At 44.6% G+C, this 17,060-nt stretch overlaps 1 protein-coding gene across 3 annotated transcripts; it reads right to left on the bottom strand.

The window, feature by feature from the left end:
• Positions 1-462: 462 nt before the first annotated feature.
• mgat1b (alpha-1,3-mannosyl-glycoprotein 2-beta-N-acetylglucosaminyltransferase b) lies at positions 463-16,239 on the bottom strand. Of its 3 annotated transcripts, none has more exons than XM_085396007.1 (3): positions 14,996-16,239; positions 7,891-9,108; positions 463-3,315 (listed from the first exon to the last, which is right to left on the bottom strand). In XM_085396007.1, the coding sequence occupies exons 2-3, from the start codon at positions 8,755-8,757 to the stop codon at positions 2,617-2,619; spliced, it is 1,566 nt and encodes a 521-aa protein (XP_085252133.1). In that variant the 5' UTR covers positions 8,758-9,108; positions 14,996-16,239; the 3' UTR covers positions 463-2,616. The 3 variants fall into 3 exon arrangements, with proteins under 3 accessions (XP_085252133.1, XP_085252134.1, XP_085252135.1); XM_085396008.1 differs by having other exon boundaries at positions 15,649-16,239; XM_085396009.1 differs by having other exon boundaries at positions 15,847-16,239.
• Between the last annotated feature and the right edge of the window lie 821 nt (positions 16,240-17,060).

The raw sequence follows: 17,060 nt of genomic DNA, 5'->3' as shown, positions 1-17,060 counted from the left end.
ATTTGGAGTTAAAATGAGATTAGATTCGTGAGTCTTTGTGATTTTACTTTCAACATGTTAGTATGATCTGTTGTATATTTGTTTTTAAATCCAAGCCTTGTTGAAGACAACATCTTGGACCATGTATACTTGTGAACAGCACCTTTTAAATTTGAGTATCTGACAGTCCTGCATGCAAAGGTTTTTTCACAGCGCGTCGGCCACCTTAACTCCATGAATCAACTGAATAACTGAGGAAGCTGAACGAAGACGTCTCATCACAGCTCGTTTGGCACAACACACAATAATGTCTGTATTTTTTTCATTCTTTAGACGTGGTCTGGTCACATAGGGTGTAGTGCCCTGTGTGCTTTTTAGTGTGATCTTCAGTCAGTGCAGCTATTACGCTCCAACTAAGGAGTGATCACTGTGGACACCCATGGATATGAGAACTGAAAATTTCCTTCAATATATGGACAAATATCAAAATAGTGGATTTTATTTGTAATGTAATAAAGTTATAAACATCAGGCAGTGGTTTTACACATCACCATACAGAAGTGGGTATCAGTCAATCATGTAGATAATCTCCCAAAGCTAATTACAGTACAGTGATAATCATCTGTAGCTACCTCACAGACCTCCTGTTGCAGAAACTATCAAACACTGGTTGCTGTTTCATGATGAGGGCGATCATGATGTCAGTGAAATTTGAAGTTAATTTGCAGCTTTACGTCCTTCATAAACCTACAGCTTGACACACCTGAAGGGAGCGTGTTGGAAAAATACTGTAACCCTCTGAAATGTAGTTTTTCAGTAAAGCATGGCTGTGATTCACACTGGAGTGACAGGTTTTCAAAGTTTTTCTTTTTAAGATTAGACGTCTGCTCGAGCAGGACTAGAGCTCTATTTTTAAGCAGCTTTCTGAACCAGGAAAGCCACTAACCATCCCCACAGACTAACCTACGTGATGGTTTGTGGGCAGGTATCACTTTTTTCCTTAACTACACTTTAACATTATTCACACAAGTTCATCAGAGTTCGACAGGATGACGGGCTCTGTGGAGTCTCGTTGCCTATGTTGGTTTGATAGTGAAGACTTCGTGCACTCACGCACCTGCTGTTTGTCCCGTGTAAATGCTTCTAACAATGTCACCTCCTCACTAAAACAGCGGTTTCTCACCAGAGCTTCATTCTTTGTGGAAACAATATTTAGTAGATTCAGGTGTACACTCTTGTTTTATATCTGAAACCTATTATTACTGTTATTAGACGTCAGACCTTATTCAGACTACATCTGGTTATTTGGCATCCACACCTCTGTATTTGTAGCACTCATGAGTAAAAAATGTTGTGCCTCGTGACTGAGAGACAGTAAAGCAAGTACTGCACTGTTGTCAGTTAGTCCTCAATCCAACCTACCGTTTTGATCTCCCTAAACTTTGAAAATGGCCTGTTTACTACCACAGACTGTATATAAAAGATGCACGTGTTGCCTGCATTCTTTCCAAAGGCCAGCAGGGGGCAGCTGCACAAAAACTTGAAAAACCTCTTTCTTGATTTAAGGACTCAGTAAAAACCTTCCTGATGATTCTGAGGAGGATAAATCACAGCATGCTTTACTTGTTGGGTTACCTTTTGATTTTCACATGAGCCTGCATTGGTCCTCAGTTTCTCAGCAAGATCTCCAGCCCAGAAATCAAGGGGAAAGAAGTAAAAACAATTGAAGCTGTGTTTATTTACTTCAATCGGTTCATGGTCACAAATCATTTTTCCCTGCTTTTGTCTCTGTAGTCACATCTGTGAGCTGTAGGAAGGCGGAGGGAAACACTGCACAGTCAGATTGACCCCTCACTTTGTTCAGCTGATGTTTAAAATGGTCAGCTCGAGGCTTCAGTGTGTCCATCTTTTATATACAATCTAATGCGTGATGCCTTCTACAAGCGTTACAGAAGCCAAGAGGTGGATAAGGTGTTACATAGGACACTTCTTTCTCCCAGGTGTGAACGGTGATTAGTGTGCTTTCAGTGCAGAGTCTGACTGATTCTAGGATTTCACAGTATCTGCTTACTTTTTGTCTAGTATGTGCAAATTGATGATGTTCATAGCAAAATGCTCGGGGAGTCATTACAAATGTGTTATCATAGTTTATCTAGCAGAGTGCTTACTCTTTCTGCATCACAGACTAGCCAAAACTAAGACCCACCAAAAAACAAAACTGCATTGATCCAATACCTGTCAGGCTCCACTGCAGTGTACCATCACTCACACTGTTGATAATGACATGATTACCAGTAGCTGCTGCAAACATCTGAAAGTGATGTCAAGTCTATATTTGGCCAGTTTGTCACAAGAAGAGAGAATACACCAAACAAAATGAGCCCAGAAAGCAAGGCACGCCGACAGCAGCCGTTTAGTTTAAGGATGGAATGGCTTCAGCCAAAGTGGGACCGCTCTGAAGTCTGTGTGGCCCACACGTGCCGATCCTCAATGAGCGTCAGTTTTAGAAGCTCGGCCTTCCAGCTCCACGTTTAACTTTGAACTCCTGCGTCCACCGTATTCTTTGGTCTGAGAGGGTGTTCCTCTGATTAAGGCTCTGTCCCCTCTTCAACACCATTTGGACCGCATCTGGGTCTCTCAGCTCCAGCTGGTGTCATACTGCGACCAGCCCTCTGGTGGAGCTAAGAACACCCTTCGACCACGGTACAGGAAGCTGACCACACCTCTATAACCTGTACGAGGAACTCCTGATTTTAAGTCATCCATTACTCCCAGATTTCGAGCAAAGACTTTAAAACTGTCCCTGGTGGAGTACTGCACCCTGTACGGCCCAGGTCCTCTTAAACTGCCCCCTTGTTGCAGATCCTCAATCTTTACCAGTGGGGCGCTATAAACCTCTTTAAACTTTTCCTCATACTTCTCTTTTAGCAAATAAGACAAATCCAGTTTGGTAAAAGGCACAAATTCAGTGTTTAGCTTAATATAACGAAGGTACTGGTCAAAGAATTGACCTAAGCTCACACCTTTCCGGCCAAAGGTGATAGTCCGAGAGATTTCTGGCCGAATGCAGGAGCGGCCGTTGCGCTGTTCCGGCTGACGCATCCAGTCGTCCCAGAAGGCCGATGGCCATTTGGGCTCCAGTTCATCCCACATCTCTTTCAGCAGCATCCAGCCCAGACCAGGGAAGAAGTCTGTCCTGTAGAGGAGATCAGCTTTGGACGAATCCACCAAGGCGTCTCTGCCATTATCGTTCCAGGCAGAAACGCACCACAGGGTTGGGTCAGAACGCAAGATTGGATACAGGGCTCGGAAATACTCGAAGAAGTCAGGTGCGACCTGAAAGAGAGGAGACAGATGAAGAGTAATTCTGCTGCTTCAAACACATAATCACTGCCTCAAGTGTAACGATCCAGGTATTATTTACCTATTTATTAGACATTGTTTTACTATCTGTTCTTCTCTGATGGTCACAGACAAGATGCCAATCCAAATGTCCTTTGTTCTTCTAGTCTGTTAGCCAACAACAACTACTACTGTTCAACCTGAAACCATTTAAATGTTTGCTCACCACAAAACGAACGGGCCTGAAAGGAGTATTCTAGTGTACGACAGCGCATGTTCTGGCTTTGTAGATTCATATTTGTGAAAGTACTGTAGCATAAACAAGCCAACAAATACAGCAGACAAAAGCTGAAGCAGGGAGCTGAGTCCCATCATTTTCATTCCCAGCGTTACCCTACAAATGCTGTTATTGGTTTGTAGTTTGCATGCAACATGTGACATTTACATTTTCCCTTCCTCCATGTTAATTGTTTTTTCGGAAGTCGAGCGTTCACTTTTTGCTTTGCCATCTGAGAAGATCTTGATGTTCTTGATGTTCACTTCAGGACTGATTTCTGTGACTTCTTAAATCAGTTGATTTTCATGGTTGCAGTCCTAGAACTTTTTGATTGTAATTCTTGCATAATTTCTCATGCTTGAATGTCCTACATGAGGTCCTTAATAATTCTACAAAAAACTAAAAAAAAAACAAAACCTAAACTGATGAACGTTCAGTTTATTCAAGATGAAGCATTCTGATTAGTGTTTAGTAGAACGAGGCTACCTGCAGCCGAATATCAAAGGTTTGATTGCTCCGTGACAGAAGACTTGATCCTGGCATGATGTACCTTACCTATACTGGTCACTTTCGTGATATTCATGCAGTAGAGGTGTGCCTGTCTGTTGGGTTGGTATGTGCATAATGCACACCATGGAGACATTAAGGACACATATGTACAAATGCGTTTCATAGACTTCAGTTCAGCATTCAGCACAATCATTCCTCAGCACCTAATTAGAAAACTGAAGCAAGAACGACGAGTCAGCATACAGAGAGGAGGTGCAACAGCTAACAGACTGGTGTAGAGTCAACAATCTGTCTCTGAATGTGGACAAAACAAAAGACAGGATTGTTGACTTCATGAGAGCACGGAGAGATCACTGCCCACTTAACATCATTGGATCCTCTGTGGAGGTCGTCAAGAGCACCAAATTCCTTGGTGTCCACCTGCCGGAGAACCTCTCCTGGTCCCTCAACATGAAAAGCCCATCTCCTTCCATCCATTCTCACCACCTTCTACAGAGAGACTAGCGAGAGCATCCTGAGCAGCTGCATCACTGCCTGGTATGGTAAGTGCACCGTATCAGATTGCAATACCGTACAATGTGATAGTGAGAACAGCCGAGAAGATCACTGGAGCCTCTCTTCCCTCCATCACGGACACGTATAACACCCACTGCATCCGCAGAGCCACCAGCATTGTGGAGGACCCCTCACACCCCTCACAAACACTCTTCACCTGCTGCCTTCTGGAAAGAGGTACCAGAGCATCCTGCCCCTCACTGCCAAACTGTGGAACAGTTTCTTCCCCCAGGCCGTCAGACTCTCGAACACTCAGTGACTGGACTGACACACACACACACACACACACACACACACACACACACACAGTTACCTTTTGCACAATGCTCAGTCTTTTTGCACAACCCACTGTGGTTGTTGCACTTTCCTGTTGGACTGTTGCGTGTCTGCATCGTTCTGTCCTGTCTGGTGTTGCACTGGTTTTGTAATTTTTGCACACTTGCACTTTCTGTAGTCCTGTGCTGATTGTCTGTTATATATAGCACCTTCATCTTAGAGGAACGCTGTCTCGCCTCACTCTGTGCTGTACCACTGTACATGGTTGAAAGGACAATAAAGCCACTTGACTTGACCTAGGGTAGGGATCAAACACACTAGCTGTTATTAATTACCAACTATTAATTTAGAGGACTGGGTAATGAATTTTCCCAAGGGGCTACATGAGAGGAAAACAAACTGTTGTGGAGGGCTGCACCAGTAAGTTAAACTCAGCATTAATAGTTCAATAATAATTCTCTCTCTTCTGGTGTTATTGGCAGATATTGCAGTTAGACAATGAAAATAAAAATAGTAAAAACACCAACAATTTAATTAATCAATGAATAAACATTCCCTTTTTGTCCCATTTCAGCCCCAACCTATCGGAGCATGCAGCTGCGTCTGTGATCTTCCAGTCCCAGTTCCACCTTAATCTCCAACTCTTTCCCTATCCCATGTACAAAGATCAGTAACTGGGCTGCCTCAGACATCACATGCTTGTTATGTAAATAGTTTCCCCCACAAAACAACTAAAGCAGATTTTAATGGGGGGAGTCGTAGAGGAACAAGGGTCTCTGCTTTGAGACCAGCCTGGGACCACAGCATCATTCCTGATCATTCATATTCACCTCTGAGGTCTATTATTAAACAGAAAAGTTCACAAAACACTAAAATCTGAACGATAGCTTCCGCACATACAGTGTGTAGTAATCCAGTGGTGTGTTACACCAAGTGTAAAAGATCCATTCACTTAAACTCTTTATTCTTAAAGACAAAGCATTCAGCAAAGAACAGACTCATTCCACGACCTGCCTGAAACATGAAAAGAGCAAACTGGTAGATACCAGCTACATAAGTAAAGCCAGATTTTTCCCCAGGGCTCAGTTTCTCCAGAGCTGCTGGCTGAAATTACTTTATACTGCTGTAACTGCAGAGCCTCTTTTTACCACAACTTTTCTGTGTCACACGAAGCTTTTTACTTCAGAACGGATTTGTACTTTAAAGCGGTCAGTTCTTAAGAAAGAAGTTCTTAGCAGGCCTTACGATTGGATAAATACAACCTGAAATGGACAACAACACATACCACGACATACTACATAGTGTCATGATTTATTTAACTAAAACTGAACCAAAATGCAAAAACAATGTGTGAAAAACTGAGAACACTCCACGGATCAACAGCATGCGCAGAGCTGGTAATAATTCTGTAGAACAGTCTGAAATTTCTATGGTAGTTTCACTTTTACCGGAGAGAGGCAGAATATCAACCAAAAATGACATAAAAGCCATCAAATAAGTTGCAGGCCATTGAGTGAAATAAGCATTTGATCCCCAAGCAAACATGACTTAACGCTTGAGGGAGAATCCCTTGTTGGCACCACAGCGGTAAGACGTTCCTTGTAGTTGGTCACCAGGTCTACACACATCTCAGGAGAGATTTTAGATCACTCTTCTATACAGAAACTCTCTGAATCATTTAAGTGCAGTCATACTTAGACCACTGTGTGCTTATGGAGAACAAATTCAATTAGGCACAAGTGGCACCAGTAAAAATGTAAAGGAACAACATTAGAAATAGGATATACCAAGTTGTTTCCCACCTGAGGTTCTGAGTAGTCATGTAAATATAACCCTCGATTCCAAAAAGGTCGAGACACTATGTAAAATGTACACAGTAGATGCTCTATAAGCTGCTCAGAAGTGCACAAGGATGAAACGCTTTTATCTGTCACATTTAAATCAAATATGGGTTTTGGGGTGCGACCACGGTTATAACTAGCATATGCCACAGATCATTCACTGTGGTGACCCCTAATAAAGGGACTAGCCAAAAGAGGATGACAAGTCTACTGAAGTCTTTGCTGCTAAAATGATACAATGACAGCAAAATAACACTCATCATCTTCAAAAGTTGATTCTGTTCATCTGGACATAGCGTTTTATGGGAGAAACGTTTCGTCATCATCAGGTGACGTCTTCAGTCTCAGCTGACTGCAGGTTTCAATCTTATAAACAGCACATCTGCATAATGACTGAAACCAGCCCACTGAAGGAACAATGGGCTGGGAGGTCAGTTCCTTAATCTTAATTATGCAAACTCTCATTGATCAACAACCACTGACCAAAACCCACTGATCAATGTCCATGAGCACCATTAACATGGAGTTGGGGAATGGCTGCAATCACAGCATTGTAAGATGGTAACAGATGTACCCTTAGGCCCCTCCTCCATTCAGAGATGGTCTTTCCCTTTTCACGTAAATGGCCTCCTTGACTCCGCCCTCAAACCAGCGTTCCTCCCTGTCCAGGATGTTACATCCTCATCATTGAAAGTGTCCACTGGCCTGTAGGTGTGCATAGACTGCAGAGTCCTGGCCTGACGAGGTGGCTCTCCTGTGTTGTACCATCCGCTTGCCAGGACTCTGCAGTCTATTTACACCTACAGGTCAGTGGCTGTTGATCAATGAGAGTTTGCATAATTAAGATTAAGGTACTGACCTCCCAGCCCATTGTTCCTTCAGTGGGCTGGTTTCAGTCATTATGCAGATGTGCTGTTTATAAGATTGAAACCTGCAGTCAGCTGAGACTGAAGACGTTTCGTCATCATCAGGTGACGTTTCTCCCCCAAACGCTACGTCCAGATGAACAGAATCAACTTTTGGAGATTTACTTACCTGGATGACTGAGCATGCATCAAAACACCCATCATCAATACCATGACAATAATGTGGATGTCTGAGAGCACTCACCTCCAAGTCATCCTCCACAATGACCACAGTAGACTGCGAGAATGTGTGAAATACTTGGTTGAGTGCCCAGCGGTAATGTCGGGCGATTTTGTAGTACCCCTGGAACTTCCTGTGTTCCGGCCGGACTCTGATGTCCGACAGGTCTGGTTGGCTTATGTGCGTTACTTTTTCTCCGTATGAGCCAATCACACGAGCCGTCTCAGCATGGCCGCAGTCTTGGCTGACGATGATTGGATACAGTTCTTGAGAAGGGCGGTACTGTATCAGTTTGTCAAGACTCCGCTTTACTGTCACTCTGTCACAGGCAATAACCAGAATGGGAATGATGACTTGTGGACCAGAAACAGAAGCTGTTACTTTATTGTCCTCAGCAACCTCTTCCTTTACATCAGTGGCCTGATGCCGTTCTATATTGGAGCCTGCAGCTACTGTAGCAACAGACCTCTGTGTGTGTTTTATTTCACCTTGGTCCCCAACATACACATCATTTATGAGAGGAACTGGATTATTCTGCTGCTGGGCAACAATCTGATTTACTTCTTTGATATTATCAGTTTGCTTTTTCCCAATCTCCTTCTGCCGAGCCCACACCGCCCTGTGACTTTCAATTTGCTTTAATAGCTTTTTCTGGGTGTCAAGTTGAATTTCAACCTCCTCGGCCAGTCGGATGACCTCCCCAGCAAGGTTAACTTGACCTCCTTTACCTCTGACCATGCCCCACTCCTCCTTTCCTCCTGGTTCAGCTCCACCGCCTTCTCCTAGGTGGCCCATGGGAGGGCGACCCCAAAGGTAAAGTAGAAGCAAAGCATTCCAGGCGACAAACAGGAAAGCACCGCATAGTATAAAAGAGCTTTTCTTGCGAACCATGGCCCAATAACACTAGAAAAGGGGTGGGGTTGATAAGGAACAAGCGATACCAGTATGAATCCTACAGACCAAGGTGACTATTTTGGATGTGCAGGGAGTTAATATCCCACCATTCTGTACTTATTTCATTCTGTCCTTCAGTCAGGAGGGTGTCTGCTATAGGAATGTCTAATTTAAAAGGAATTTATATGATGTTACTGTGGAATACATGCAGTCTATGAAATCCCATAAGGTCAGGTCAGCAAGCTTGCAGCTAGCAAAATGGACTGCAGGTGAAAGTGGACAAAAGGAGAAGACAGGTCACTTTGGGTGGAGGGAGTGCAACTCCTTGAATGTTATCCTTCCACCATCCTGAAAAAAAGAGAAGGGAAACATTCAGCTTGGTGACTGTAGGTCATTTGAGAATTTCATAAGTGTACTGTATATGTGTCTCTGTAAAACAAAAGCAGCTATACTGTCAGTTAAACCCACAACAAGATCAAGACCATTCCTCGCCCAGCGGAAGAGTCAACTAGGGCATGCAGAGGGTTGGTGTCACTGCTGAGGATACAGGAAGATGGTGGGAAATAGGGTTGGGTCATATCATATCGTTCACGGTAATACCGGTATAACGTTAGGCAATGATAAGAAAATGAAATATCACAATAGAATATGGGTAAAACGGGCATGCGCAGTGCCTTTGCTTTCATACGCACATGGCGGAAAAAGCATGGCGGCGACGGAGAATGAGAAGAGCGAAAGTGGATCTTTGAATGAAACAGATGAACCAGAATTGGTTTGTAAAAATGCTGCAACTTCCAGGGTTGAGGAACTGACCCCGCTTTTGTCCGTCAGATACACACCAAAGCACAATTTTTGTAATGCACATAAAAACAGCTGCTTGTTTAAGTGAAAATACATTGATGGGGTTTCTTTGCACTAATAAAGTAGTGGAGTTGTAAAGTATTTTGTCTAGTGTCAATTATATCGTCAATTATATTGTTATGGTAAATTTTCAAATATATCGTGATAAATATTTTTGGCCATATTGCCCTGCCCTAGTGGGGAAAAAAACCCTTCAAAACAAGCTCTTCTTTTAGATTCTTGCAATATGAGCAAAGGACACAATCATGTAGTTTTAAGGTGACTTAAATCAGAAAACCTTAGACTACTCAGTTTGCAGAGGTGTGAGGGATCTTCCAGGAATGGTGATGCTATTTTCCGTAGACTTCACTAGTCAGTAGGCAGTGATTTCATGCCTGTTGATCTCTAACCTGGAACACAGCTTGCTCCAGGGAAGATGAGGATTGCAGCATGTTATCATGGTGATATACCCCGGTAAGAACTGATAGTAAAGGCCTCTGGCAGGACAGAGTGGTCACACCGAGGTTCTGGCTGATGTTTTAGTCAACATGTGAAACTGACCTGTACACAACTTCAACTGGACACCAACAGTATTCATAAATTAAAGACATCTAAAACTAAATGTCCAGTCCAATAAACCTGAATGTTGACAAGCTTTCTCTGTTATTTCAAAGTAACAGAGGAATAAATTTAGTAAGTGAGCGAGCGGATGAAGGTCACTTCTTAGCATTAGAAACACCTAAACCAATTAGCACTGACAAACATAAGCCTGTGCTCTGACAGGATGAAGCCAGTTCTCTAAGGTAGCAGAGAGGTGGGTAGATAAAGGTGCTACCCATTACTGTCACATTCTCAGTTTACCCCACATTTGTTCCAGCCAAACAAGTTAAAGTGTAGTGTCATGCCTGCAGAGTGAGAAATGGTTATGGTTAGTGGCCATGTGCACTCTGTCAACAGATCCAAACTTACCACAGTACAACACAACAGACTCTTCTATTCACTTTATATTATACTGGATGATTGGATGAGCAATACTGATTTTCAAGATGAAAAAAACACTATAGTTACTGAAGACCGGTTTCTTAAACTGTCATTTATTGTTTGATTCTTTATGATTGAACGGTTGGGTGTTCCCGTAGAGGTTGGGTGTATTGTGTGTGTCAAGCAGCAACCAAGGGCAGGGACCCTGGAGGATCGATTCCTGGCTACCGAGGCTGGAAATGGGGACGTCACCCGTCTGATGGGGAAGGAGCCTGAGCTAGTGCATGACATTGAGAGGTACTGGCTAGACACAGTCGAGTTTACTTCAATGCACAGCTTAGGCTCTGGAACCAGTCTCCAGAAGCAGGGCTGAACTCGGCCCCAGCATGGACTTGCCCTTGGTGAGAAGCAGCAAGCTGGGGTGGGTATCCTGGCATCCCCTCGGCTTGATGCCTTTACATTGGGGGTTTTTCCCAGAGAACGAAAAGGTTTGTTCCCTGCGCCTCTGGATCAGGGAACGGGTCTTGACTGTCGTCTGCACTTATGCGCCAAACAACAGTTCAGAGTACTCGGGCTTCTTGGAGTCCTGTCTTTGGGATCAGGTGGCAGGGGGAGTATGCTGGACAGACCTGGTGCCCCAAAATGTATAGTGAGGGTACACTGGGAACACCTAACAGAGGTCCCAGTGTACAACTCTCACTTCTAGCAGAGCTTCAACAATATTCCGAGTGAGACTGGGGACATTGAGTCCAAATGGACTGAGACTGCTGCACTGAACTGTGGCTGCAAGGTGGTTGGTGCTTGTCGTGGTAGTAACCCCCGAACCAGCTGCTGGACACTGGAGGTGAAAGGAGGCATCAGGCTGAAAAAGGACTCCTATTGAGCTTGATTAGCCTTTGGGACATTGGAGGCAGCCGATGGGTACTGACTGTCACGGACCTGGGTCTGAAGGACCCACAGTCTGTGAATAAGCATGGACATGTGTATTTTTGGTGCTTCTGTCCTCTGTTTCCTTATGTTTGTGTGTAGGTGGGTGTGGCAAAGCACCTGTTCTTCAGCCCTGTTGGGCGTGGCAGTCAGGAGCCTGGCCACACCTGAGGAGAAGCGCACACACCTGAAGTCGATCAAGCCTCGTCGGGGAGCTATTTAACAGTTTGGCTGAGCGCTCCTCGACGCTGGATTGTTGCATAAGACTCCACGTCAGTGTCTTGACTAAGGTTTAAATCAGTGTGTGCATACCTGCAAGAGCATGTTTCTTGACGGCTGCCTCTGGTATTCTTTCCCCCAGGAGGAGCGTGGAAACAGGAGGGTAGTGAGCACGGGGATTGCGAAAACACGGGAGCGGAGAGCACCAAGACACGGATTTTGGGAGAAGACACTGCACGGGAGTCAAGGGAGCACACGGGGATTTATTGTTATTTCTCCTACACTGTCAATAAACGCACCATTGCGGTGAAGAGTCCTGCGTTTTGGGTCCTATCTTCCCCACACCTCTATGGTCTGCCCCGCAGACCGTGACACTGGCAGACCAAGCCACACAATGGCTGAAACAAAAATTCAGGTGGGAGTTTGGTGAAGCCATGGAAAAACAACTTTGGAAAGCGGTGCTCTACCGACAATGTGTACAGCGCGGGTGAAGTGCTGCTGACTTCAACTGATGATATTGTCGGGGGTTGGAATACTCGGAGGACGTCTTCCGTAGGATTAAGACGTCTCAGTGGGATAGGGTTAGGGAAGCAGAGTCTGGGGATGACCTAAGCATTACTCGGGGTAAGGTCACTGAGGCAGTTAAACAACACCATGGTGGCATGGCCCATGGGGTGGATAAGGTTCACCCTGAGGTCCTCATGGCTCTGGATGTTGTAAGGTTTCGGTTGACATGTCTTTGCAATGTTGCGTTGAGATCTGGGGTGGTACCTCTGAATTGGCAGACCGGGGTAGTGGTTCCCATCTTCAAGAAGGGGGACCTGAGGGTGTGCTCCAACTATGATGGGGATCACGCTCATTAGCCTCCCCGGGAAAGTCTATGACAGGATGCTTCATCAGGAACTCAATGGGGATGTTGCGAACAACACTAGAAGCCAACTTCAAGCCAATAGCACAAGTAACCATCAAATGCTTTGTCCTGTCAAATCCTAGGCCTGAACCCTCTCAGTGAGATAACTGACAAGACTGGCTACGGATACCGACTACGGAATGGAGCAAGCCACCATCATCAGCCACCTCGTCTATATGGTTGACATCAAGATGTATGCCAGGAGTGAATGATCACTGATCCACACCACCAGGATCTACCAGCAATGACATCGGAATGTCATTCAGACTGGAGAAGATGGTAACAAAGAGAGGGAAGGTAGTCAGAAGTAAGGGGACAGCCCTACCAGAAGGCAACATTGCAGACGTTGAGGACAGCTACAAGTACCTGTGAATCCCACAGGCAGAGAGTAAGGCAAGTCCTGAGGAGTCAGCTGAATGGGAAGGACAAAATCTGGGCTATCAACACCTACGCCCTGCCCATGATCAGGTACCCCTGCTGGGATAATATCCTGGCCAAAGGAGGAGATAGAAGCTACTAACATCAAGACAAGAAAGCTCCTCCTCCATACAGGGTTTCACCCCAAGTCCAGAACCCTGAGACTGTGTGCTAGGCGGAAGGAAGGAGGCTGGGAACTAGTGAGTGTCAGAAGCATGGAAACCCCTGGAGGTCCCGAGGTCAAAATGGGAGACGCCCCCTAGGGTGGTCGAGAATGACTGAGCTAAGATCCTGTGGGACTTCCAGATAGAGACGGAAAAATTGGTGGTGGCTAACCAACCAGAAATAGTAGCGATGAACAAGCAGAGTAAGACGGCTATAGTGATAGATGTCAGCTACGTGGCATATAAAAACATGACAGAATGCAGTGACAGCCCTCTATAGAGCTTAAAATACTCTCACAATATTTGGGGATTATACTTTACAGTACTGTAGGTTTTTGCACTACAACGTAAAGCACCTTGAGGCGCTTGGTCTTATATGTATGGCAACTTTAAATGGAAAAAGATGAATGTTAGATTATATTGTAGTGACAATAAAATGAGAGGTGTAATATCAAACTGTGCAAAGAATACTTGATGTAAAACGTGTTCTGGAAATATATAAACTATTCATGCAAATCTCTCATGAAATTGGAAAATGAGTATATTAATTGACTAATGTAAACTTCTCTCATGTTTCACTTATCTTATTTCCTTCAGTAACATTTATATTTATTTCATTTCAATTTAGTTTTGCTTTAACTGTATAAAGCAATACAACAATTTTCAAACATGCACAGCAACCCTAACTTTTTATGACCGAGGTAAGCGTGAGAACACAACAGCTGGAGACAGCTGGATCAAGATTAAAAGTTGATTTTGGCTGCCAGCTAGTTAGTACTAATTCTCTTTCAAACTGCATTTTAATCTCTTAAATGTTAACATTGTACAGCAATATATATTAGTTGTGATTATCTGTAACAGTGATTAAGCCATTGTTAAATACATTTGTGTTTATAGCTTTTTAAAAATTGTCCATCTGCCTGGGACTAGAGCTGAAAACCAGCCTGTAATGGAGTAGACTGGTTCTAATATAGTGCTTTTCTACTACACTCGAGCAGCCAAAGTACTTTATACAACGGTTCTTATTCACCTATTCACACAAGCACTTTCTAATTTATATTTTTACAAACATTCATACTTCATCAGAGAGCAACTTGGGGTTCAGTATCTTGCCCGGGACATTTGACATGCAGACTGAAGACTAGAGTCGCCCGGGACTGAACCACCAGTCTTCTTGGATGAGTGACGAAACGTTTCTCCTAAGTCCAGATGAACAGAATGCATTTTTGGGGATTTGAACATGCATCAAGACATGTCTCTGCCTCATTCTTGCAATACTGTCAAGAACCTGTGTATGAAAACAGTTTGCTAAGGAAAACTCGATCAAAGACGCCCACCTATATGCAAAACAAACCAATTTAGAGTTCAATGCTGTGTGGACTTGAGAATGGGGTTAAAGGTAAGGCTTGTCTCTCTAACTCTTCACCATTGCAATCTGAAGCTTTCAATCATGTACTAGGTACTTTTAACAGCACTGTGACATTAGATAGCTATGAGTATTTTTGATTCCTATAATAATGATCTCTGTAAGTTTACCTATGCTAAATATCCATGAGACTACTTCTCAGATGACTCTCTCTCTCTCTGTTTAATATATCAAGCAGCTTGATTATTTGCAAAAGACAGCTTATTAAAGAAAGGGTCAAGAGTCCCGGACAGTGTCAGACATCATCAGCTCAACTGAAATTAAAAAAATGCCTCAAATTTGAGAGAACAGACAGACACAAACTGGTCAGAGAGACTAAGCCCAGCAAGTTAAACTCACTGCCAACTGTACCTGAAGTCGTGGTCCTGTTCAGCCATGCAGGGCTTCAAGCCGACAAGAGGAGCCGAGCAGAAGAAGAAACTGTTGCTCCTGTCACAAAGTGTACCAGCTGAAAGTCTCGGTGAATCCCCTCCTCCCTCCGCCAGCCGACGTGGAGCTGACTGGTAGGATGACAGAGAGCAGCCTGCGGCACGAACCTACTGAAGTAACGGACACGGACCGGGCTTACCGGTGTTCGGCTCACATGATTCCTGTGAACTGGGGGCTGGCAGGGAAGGACTGGGAGGGCGGCCGACGCCTCTTAGTTTGCCAACACTACAAACTTGTTGTTTTGCTTTCAGCTGACTCGTCCACTCTGCACACAGCAGCCGTCTGTGTCGCTGAACTGTTCGCTTCATATGCCCAGTGTCGCTGAAGCTGAGTTCAAGCACAGGACACGGTGCGTGTTAAATGCGGCAGGGCCGTGCCCAGTGTCTGTCCCCTCTACAGCGGTCTCTGAGCATCACACACATACCGATCATCCTCACGGCCAGCTAACCAGTTCACTTGCGCTGACGTGCTGTTAGCAAGCCGGCTAACGCCAAATAGCCACAATGACAGCTTTTTAGCTGAACAGCCGCCCCAGTCAACGACAGGATGCAGCGGCAGGATCCAGGGTCACTCACCTCTCTCATGCCGTGCTGGCCCGCTAAACGAGGCTTGCATTTCCAAATGAACTGAGGCTCATCGAGCTGCAGCACTAACCGGCTAGCTGGCGAGCTAGCTGACGTTAGCTAGTCGAGACCCTCTTATTTCTTATGGTGTGACATTAAGCAGCACATTTCTGAGTGGGTTCACAGAGGCCCCAGTATCACTTTCTGCACCTTATCCGCCTCCTGTTCAGTCATCTTCCCGGCCTCGTTCCCGTATCCAGCGCCAGCAGCTGTCTATGTTAGCCGGCTACAGTGTCTGCTCCGCAGCAGGGGGCAGACTGCTAGCGGTCTGTGCTCCACGGAGAAACTTTGCGGAGGGAAGCGCTTCTCTGTGTCCCTGCAGCCAGGGGCTTCACTTACTCCACAGACCACTACCTCCCATGTGTGTTGATGGCATTTTTCTTTTGATTGCAGAAAACTACACTTCCGGATTGTCGACTGGCTTAGAACCGAGTTGACCCGAACCGAGCCGAAGTCTAATCCCTGACAAACTCACATCTTTCCAGCTCACAAAATCACTTTTCTCTGATCATTCCAGTCTTCACTTGTTGCCGCAGGTTTTCTTAGACACTCCATAGAGGTCGGACCTACTGCTTTGTAGGCTTCAATGTGTTACTGGGAATGTGAAATTCAGTTGTTACATCTAACGTCTGCGTGGTTTGCAAGGGAAGGTTAGGATAGTAGTTAGTTAAATAAATTCACAACTTGAGCAAATGTTACAAGATATACTTAAAACATTAAAACTTAAAAAAAATGATCACACACAAACACAGGGGCATCACCTTAAAGATAAAATAGTAGTAGTTTGTAAGTCATCCAACCACGGTTTGTATTTTTCCAGCTGTGCTGTACCTCTGTTATACACAGAAACTAAAAACGTGCATCCTCTAACTCGTCTGGCAGGCCTCCTCTCTCCTGAAGATGTATTTTAGAAGTGGAGGCATGACATACTGCCACGGTAAATCATGTGTTTTTAATATGAATGGTTTAGTGGCATTTTCTGGGCACACAAATTAAGAGAAAGGAGAAAAGCTTTATCACTCCAGGAGAATGGTTCACCTCCACAGACACAAAAACACAAGTCTTGCCCTATCAGAAGGTTTTTTTGTAATTCTGTAAAGGGTGTAGTGACATCCAGGCCATGGTGACGGGACTGTCACTATAGTACATCTGTCCAATGGGACATAGCACAGCTGCAAGGTTGTACTGCCCTAACGTGGACCCACACTGTCAGCGGTCCGGGAACTGGCTAGTTCAGTAGTTTGGTGTTCCTCATGCTTGTGTGAGTCATTACATTTGTTTACTACACTGATAGTCAGCAGGTAATGAACTAAAGTTACAAATCAGGTGGATGAGTTTAACTCATGTCAGTAACTTTGAAGCTG

This window comes from Rhamphochromis longiceps, linkage group LG22 (assembly GCF_057381845.1).
Source record: "Rhamphochromis longiceps isolate RC_006_pf linkage group LG22, R_longiceps_female_GT1.1, whole genome shotgun sequence".
Taxonomy (NCBI): domain Eukaryota; kingdom Metazoa; phylum Chordata; class Actinopteri; order Cichliformes; family Cichlidae; genus Rhamphochromis; species Rhamphochromis longiceps.
This window is presented reverse-complemented; position numbering and strand designations above follow the sequence as displayed.

Bases quoted from the DNA above. Each gene is read 5' to 3' on its own strand.
- mgat1b (XM_085396007.1), bottom strand. From the start codon at position 8,757: ATGGTTCGCAAGAAAAGCTCTTTTATACTATGCGGTGCTTTCCTGTTT. The intron at 3,316-7,890 runs GTGAGTGCTCTC...CCTCTCTTTCAG, and splicing joins TTGTGGAGGATGACTTGGAG to GTCGCACCTGACTTCTTCGA.